Genomic DNA, 7,949 nt, shown 5'->3' with positions numbered 1-7,949 from the left:
CTCAGATATGCAGAAGACAACATCCTTATGGCAGAAAGTGAAGTGGAACAAAGAAGTCTCTTGATGAAGGTGAAAGAGGAGAGTGAAAAAGCTGGCTTAAATCTCAACATTCAGAAAACTAAGATCATGGCATCTGGTCCCATCACTTCATGGCAAATAGATGGGAAAACAATGGAAACAGTGACAGACTTTATTTTTTGTGACTCCAAGATCACTGAAGATGGTGATTGCAGCCATGAAATTAAAAGACGGTTGCCCCTTGGAAAAAACTATGACCAACCTATTGAAAAACAGAGATATTACTTTGACTACAAACATCAATATAGCTAAAGCTATGTTTTTTCCACTAGTCATGAATAGATGTGAGAGTTGGACCATAAAGAAAACTGAGCACAGCAGAATTGATGCTTTAAAATTATTGTGTTGTAGAAAACTCTTGAGAGTCCCTTGAACAGCAAGGAGATCAAGCCAGTCAATCGTAAAGGAAATCAGTCCTGAATATTCATCAGGCACTCTATCTATCAGATCTAGTCCCTTAAATATATTTCTCATTTCCACTGTATAATCATCAGAAATTTGATTTAGGTCATACCTGAATGGCCTAGTGGTTTTCCCTACTTTCTTCAATTTAAGTCTGAATTTGGCAATAAGGAGTTCATGATCTGAGCCACAGTCAGCTCCTGGTCTTCTTTTTGCTGACTGTATAGAGCTTCTCCATCTTGGCTGTAAAAAATATAATAAATCTGATTTCAGTGTTGACCATCTGGTGATGTCCATGTATAGAGTCTTTTCTTATGTTGTTGGAAGAGGGCGTTTGCTATGACCAGTGCATTCTCTTGCCAAAACTCTATTAGCCTTTGTCCTGCTTCATTCCATTTTGCAAGGCCAAATTTGCCTGTTACCCCACGTGTTTCTTGACTTCCTACTTTTGCATTCCAGTCCCCTATAATGAAAAGGACATCTTTTTTGGATGTTAGTTCTAAAACGTCTTGTAGGTCTTCATAGAACCATTCAACTTCAGCTTCTTCAGCATTACAGGTTGGTGCATAGACTTGGATTACTGTGATATTGAATGGTTTGCCTTGGGAACAAACAGAGATCATTCTGTCATTTTTGAGACTGCATCCATGTACTGCATTTCAAACTCTTCTGTTGACCACGATGGCTACTCCATTTCTTCTAAAGGATTCCTGCCCATGGTAGTAGATATAATGGTCATCTGAGTTAAATTCACCCATTTCAGTCCATTTTAGTTTGCTGATTTCTAGAATGTCAGAGTCACAGGCGGCGGCTGAGAAGAGCAAACCCATGTCCAAGGAGCGGTGGCTGTGCGGGTGGAGAAGGGCCAAAAAGAGCTACTCCACGTTCGAGGTCAGGAGGGGTGGCTGTGAGGAGACACCCCTCGTCCAAGGTAAGGAGCAGCAGATGCACTTTGCTGGAGCAACCATGAAGAGATACCGTACCATGTCCAAGATAAGAGAAACTCAAGTAAGATGTAGATGTTGCAAGAGGCAACAGAGGGTAGACACACAAACCATAATCACAGAAAACTAGTCAATCTAATCACACAGAGCACACCCTTGTCTAACTCAATGAAACTAAGCCATGCTGTGTGGGGCGACCCAAGACAGGTGGATCATGGTGGAGAGGTCTGACAGAATGTGGTCCACTGGAGAAGGGAATGGCAAACCACTTCAGTATTCTTGCCTTGAGAACCCCATGAACAGTATGAAAAGGCAAAATGATAGGATACTGAAAGAGGAACTCCCCAGGTCGGTAGGTGCCAAAATTGCTAGAGATCAGTGGAAAAATAATTCCAGAAGGAATGAAGGGATGGAGCCAAAGCAAAAACAAAACCCAGTTGTGGATGTGACTGGTAATAGAAGCAAGGTCCGATGCTGTAAAGAGCAATATTGCATAGGAACCTGGAATGTTAGGTCCATGAATCAAGGCAAATTGGAAGTAGTCAAACAGGAGATGGCAAGACTATTCAGGTATGACCTAAATCAAATCCCTTAAGATTATACAGTGGAAGTGAGAAATAGATTTAAGGGACTAGATGTGATAGACAGAGTGCCTGATGAACTATGGACTGAGGTTCATGACATTGTACAGGAGAGAGGGATTAAGACCATCCCCATGGAAAAGAAGTGCAAAAAAGCAAAATGGCTGCCTGGGGAGGCCTTACAAATAGCTGTGAAAAGAAGAGAAGCTAAAAGCAAAGGAGAAATGGAAAGATATAAGCATCTGAATGCAGAGTTCCAAAGAATAGCAAGGATAGATAAAAAAAAAAAAAAGAAGAAAGCCTTCTTCAGCGATCAATGCGAAGAAATAGAGGAATACAACAGAATGGGAAAGACTAGAGATCGCTGCAAGAAAACTAGAGACACCAAGGGAACACTTCATGCAAAGATAGACTCGATAAAGGACAGAAATGGTATGGACCTATTGTAAAGTTTTAAAAATAAAATAAAATTAAAAAAAAAAAAAGAAGAGGTGGCAAGAATACACAGAAGAACTATGCAAAAAAGATCTTTACGACCCAGATAATCATGATGGTGTGATCACTCACTTAGAGCCAGACATCCTGGAATGTGAAGTCAAGTGGCGTTTAGAAAGGATCACTATGAACGAAGCTAGTGGAAGTGATAGAATTTCAACTGAGCTATTTCAAATCCTGAAAGATGATGCTGTGAAAGTGCTGCACTCAATATGCCAGCAAATTTGGAAAACTCAGCAGTGGCCACAGGACTGGAAAAGGTCAGTTTTTATTCCAATTCCAATGAAAAGCAATGCCAAAGAATTTCAAACTACCACACAATTGCACTCATCTCACACGCTTGTAAAGTAATGCTCAAAATTCTCCAAGCCAGGCTTCAGCAATACATGAACCATGAACTTCCAAATGTTCAAGCTGGTTGTAGAAAGGTCAGAAGAACCAGAGATCAAATTGCCAACATCTGCTCGATCATGGAAAAAGCAAGAGAGTTCCAGAAAAACATCTATTTCTGCTTTATTGACTATGCCAAAGCCTTTGACTGTGTGGATCACAATAAACTGTGGACAATTCTGAAAGAGATGGGAATACCAGAACACCTGATCTGCCTCTTGAGAAATTTGTATGCAGGTCAGGAAGCAGCAGTTAGAACTGGACATGGAACAACAGACTGGTTCCAAATAGGAAAAGGAGTTCATCAAGGCTGTATATTGTCACCCTGTTTATTTAACTTATACGCAGAGTATATCATGAGAAACGCTGGACTGGAAGAAACACAAGCTGGAATCAAGATTGCTGGGAGAAATATCAATCACCTCAGATATGCAGATGACACCACCCTTATGGCAGAAAGTGAAGAGGAACTGAAAAGCCTCTTGATGAAAGTGAAAGTGGAGAATGAAAAAGTTGGCTTAAAGCTCAACATTCAGAAAACAAAAATCATGGCATCTGGTCCCACCACCTCATGGGAAATAGATGGGGAAACAGTGGAAACAGTGTCAGACTTTATTTTTCTGGGCTCCAAAATCACTACAGATGGTGACTGTAGCCATGAAATTAAAAGACGCTTACTCCTTGGAAGAAAAGTTATGACCAACCTAGATGGCATATTCAAAAGCAGAGAGATTACTTTGCCAACAAAGGTCCGTCTAGTCAAGGCTATGGTTTTTCCTGTGGTCATGTATGGATGTGAGAGTTGGACTGTGAAGAAGGCTGAGTGCCGAAGAACTGATGCCTTTGACCTATGGTGTTGGAGAAGACTCTTGAGAGTCCCTTGGACTGCAAGGAGATCCAACCAGTCCATCCTGAAGGCAACCAGTTCTGGGTGTTCATTGGAAAGACTGATCCTAAAGCTGAAACTCCAGTACTTTGGCCATCTGATGTGAAGAGTTGACTCATTGGAAAAGACTCTGATGCTGGGAGGGATTGGGGGCAGGAGGAGAAGGGGACAACAGAGGATGAGATGGCTGGATGGCATCACTGACTCGATGGACGTGAGTCTCAGTGAACTCCGGGAGTTGGTGATGGACAGGGAGGCCTGGTGTGCTGCGATTCATGGGGTCACAAAGAGTCGGACAAAACTGAGCGACTGATCTGATCTGATCTGATCATTATTCTCCAAGCTGCAATTTGATGTTTCTGTACCTAAAAATCTATATGAGTGTAGCCACATAAAAGCCAGAAAACCCAGAAATAATCTAGTTATTCAAAAGTCATCTAGCCCTTTGGTTTAAAATTTTAAATCTTAAATAACTTAAGCTTTCCCCCTCTCTTAGAGAAATCTGGTGATCTAGAGAGTATTTCTAGGTCTATCCACAAAGAGTGAATCCATAGGTAAGCATTTTCACTATCTAACATAGTTCTGTATAAACTACCTCTTCCTTTTTTGATGCAATTACTCCTCATGATTTATCTCCTAAAACTATTTACGTATTTTTCTTTTTAAACTTGTGCTGACTTTATGTAAATCATTATCCATTTTTGGCTTCCTTTCCCATTCATGCAAAACCTGTATTTTGATGATCACTTATGTGTCAACTTGACTGACAAAAGTAAAAAATAAAACCGTCAAGAGAAGTTTACACCAAACAATTACAGATGCTAAATGGATTATCCTTGATAGTCTTAGAACCTTCAATCTCTGGCATTTAAACAAGATTTATTCTTTCCAAGTGATATATGGAAAGTTAAGGGTAAAAACACAGTACTTTATTCATCCTTCTTATTGCAAGTGACAGATAAAAACACTCCCAGTGATATGTTTTCAGTCTCAGTTCAGTTCAGGTCAGTTGCACAGTCCTGTCCAAATCTTTGCAACATGCAGCATGCCAAGCCTCCCTGTCCATCATCAACTCTCTGAGCTTGTGAGTGTGTGTTAGTTACTCAGTCATGTCCGACTCTTTGAGACCCCATAGATTGTAGCCAGCCAGGCTCCTCTATTTATTGGGTTCTCCAGACAAGAGTACTGGCGTGGGTTGCCATTTCCTTCTCCATACAACTGCCTGTGTGCGTTTGTCTGTATGTGTATGTATGTGTATGTTGTCCCTCAGTCAAGTCTGACTCTTTGCGACTCCAGGGATGGTACCCACCAGGCTCTTCTGTCCATGGGATTCTCCAGGCAAGAGTACTGGAGTGGGTTTCCCTTTTCTTCTCCATACAACTCAAAATCGTGTCCATTGAGTTGGAGATGCCATCCTACCATCTCATTCTCTGTTTTCCCCTTCTCCTCCTGCCTTCAATCTTTGTCAGCATCAGGGTTTTTTCCAGTGGGTCAGTTTTTTGCATCAGGTGGCCAAAGCATTGGAGTTTCAGCTTCAGTATCAGTCCTTCCAATGAATATTTAGGACTGATTTCCCTTAGGATGGACTGGTTGGATCTCCCTGCTCTCTAAGGGACTCTCAAGAGTCTTCTCCCACACCGCAGTTCAAAAGTATCAATTCTTTGGCACTCAGCTTTCTTTATAGTCCAACTTTCACATCCATACATGACTCCTGGAAAAACCATAGCTTTAACTAGATGGCCCTTTGTTGGCAAAGTAATGTCTCTACTTTTTAATATGCTATCTAGGTTGTTCATAGCTTTTCTTCCAAGACGCAAGTGTTTTTTACTTTCATGGCTGCAGTCAACATCTGCAGTGATTGTGGAGCCCCCCAAAATAAGTTCTCACTGTTTCCATTGTTTTCCTATCTATTTTCCATGAAGTGATGGGACCTGATGCAATTATCGTAGTTTTCTGAATGTTGAGTTTTAAGCCAACTTTTTCACTCTGCTCTTTTCTGCCACAAGGGTGGTGTCATCTGCTTATCTGAGGTTATTGATATTTCTCCCAGCAATCTTGATTAATGCAGCCCAGCATTTTTCATGATGTACTCTGCATATAAGTTAAAGAAGCAGGGTGACAATATACAGCCTTGATGGACTCCTTTTCTTATTTGGAACCAGTCTGTTGTTCCATGTCCAGTTCTAACTGTTGCTTAATGACCTACATACAGATTTTTCATGAGGCAGGTCAGGTGGTCTGGTATTCCCATTTCTTGAAGAATTTTTCCATGTTTGTTGTGATCCACACAGTCAAAGACTTTGGCATAGTCAATAAAGCAGAAGTAAATGATTTCCTGGAACTCTCTCACTTTTTCAATGATCCAGCGGATGCTGGCAATTTATCTGTGGTTCTTCTGCCTTTTATAAATCCAGCTTGAACATCTGGAAGTTCATGGTTCATGTACTGTTGAAGCCTGGTTTGGAGAGATTTGAGCATTAGTTTGCTAGCACATGAGATGAGTGCAATTGTGTAGTAGTTTGAGCATTCTTTGGCATTGCCTTTCTTTGGGACTGGAATGAAAACTGACCTTTTCCAGTCCTGTGGCCACTGCTGAGTTTTCCACATGTGCTGGCATATTGAGTGTGGCACGTTCACAGCAACATTTTTAGGATTTGAAAGAGCTCAACTGGAACTGTCTTTTTTTCTGAAATGCATTATTTGGAAAGAGTATTCATCTTTTTCCAGTGGAAAAAAAAAACTAATTTCAAAATGATAAAGAAAACAAAGAGATAAAATATTTACTATTTAATGATATTATGCAGCAGGAAATAGAGATGATATGTAATTTGAAAACAGTGGGGAAACAAATACTTATATAAAAATGTAAATAATTTATTCGAGCAGGACTCAAATTCATTAATGGTACTAGGAAAAAAAGATAACAGAAAGAATATGGTAAGAAAGCTGTCACTAAAATTAAACAGAATCTCACTGTCGTGTAACTCATGCACACAATGAGTGTTTCTAATCAAAACTGTCTCCTCCTCAGGGTTTTTCTCAGAGCATGTTTGACATCTTTGTTCCTCATGCTGTAAATTAAGGGGTTGAGGAAGGGAAGAGTATTGGTATAAAAGACAGAAGAGATTTTACCCTCATCCATAGACACAGCAGAAGATGGTTTGAGATACATAAATGCCCCTGATCCAAAGGACAGAGAAACAGTAATGATGTGGGAACTGCAGGTGCTGAAGGCTTTGGACCTGCCCTCCGTGGACTTGACATGGAGGATGTTGGACAGGATGAGACCATAAGAGACAAAGATTGTGAAACTGGGCACAATGATGTTGATGCCCACTATGACGAACATTCCCAATTCATTGATATAGGTACTTGTGCAGGAGAGCTGGAGCAGAGGGAGGATGTCACAGAAAAAATGGTTGATGGTGTTTGCATCACAGAAGGTCAGTCTCAGCATGCATCCAGTGTGAACCATGGCACCAGAAAATGCCATCAAGTAGGAAGCAAGCATAAGGCTGGAACACACTTTAGGGGACATAACAACATTATACAAAAGGGGCTTACAGATGGCCACATAGCGGTCATAGGCCATTGATGTCAACAGATAGCATTCAGAGATGACAAAAAAACAGTAAAAGTAGAGCTGAGTCATGCACCCCGTATAAGAAATAATATTCTTCTTTGATATGAAATTAAGTAGCATTTTTGGTGTAAACACAGAAGAATAACAGATGTCTATAGAGGACAAGTTAAAGAGGAAAAAGTACATGGGGGTGTGCAGATGTGAATTTAGCACAATTAGGATTACCAAGCCCAGATTGCCCAGCACAGTGACAATATACATTCCTAGAAATAAAAAGAGTAGGGGGAGTTGGAGATCTGGTTGGTCTGTTAATCCCAACAGAATGAATTCAGTCACAAAAGAGTCATTTCCAGGAGCCATTCTTCTTTAAGGGAATCTGTGGACACAGGAGAAAGGGTTCCATTAGAGAACAACTCAGCCCTTGCCACAGTGTCTCATCTACAAGGGAGGGTAAACACTGGGAATGTCAGAGACTAGTCCTACCTGGTCCCGCAGAATCTGCCTTTATCTTTATCAGGATACAGAGTGATGTGGACTTATATAAGGTAAATGCAGCAAAGGAAATGACACACTTCAGAGTTAAGGCCGGT

The 7,949-nt window shown here is 40.8% G+C and overlaps 1 protein-coding gene across 1 annotated transcript; it reads right to left on the bottom strand.

The window, feature by feature from the left end:
* Positions 1-6,786: 6,786 nt before the first annotated feature.
* Positions 6,787-7,743, bottom strand: LOC147342353 (olfactory receptor 8B3-like). Its single transcript, XM_086385099.1, has one exon. It carries the CDS (start codon positions 7,717-7,719, stop codon positions 6,787-6,789), a length of 933 nt encoding a protein of 310 aa, XP_086241225.1. The 5' UTR covers positions 7,720-7,743.
* Positions 7,744-7,949: the final 206 nt, after the last annotated feature.

The sequence above is a fragment of the Bos grunniens genome, chromosome 29 (assembly GCF_055505025.1).
Source record: "Bos grunniens cultivar Pamir isolate PY7600 chromosome 29, Bosgru_T2T1.0, whole genome shotgun sequence".
In the NCBI taxonomy this organism is placed as follows: Eukaryota; Metazoa; Chordata; class Mammalia; order Artiodactyla; family Bovidae; genus Bos; species Bos grunniens.
This window is presented reverse-complemented; position numbering and strand designations above follow the sequence as displayed.

Coding starts and splice junctions, on each gene's coding strand:
- LOC147342353 (XM_086385099.1), bottom strand. CDS start 7,719: ATGGCTCCTGGAAATGACTCTTTTGTGACTGAATTCATTCTGTTGGGA.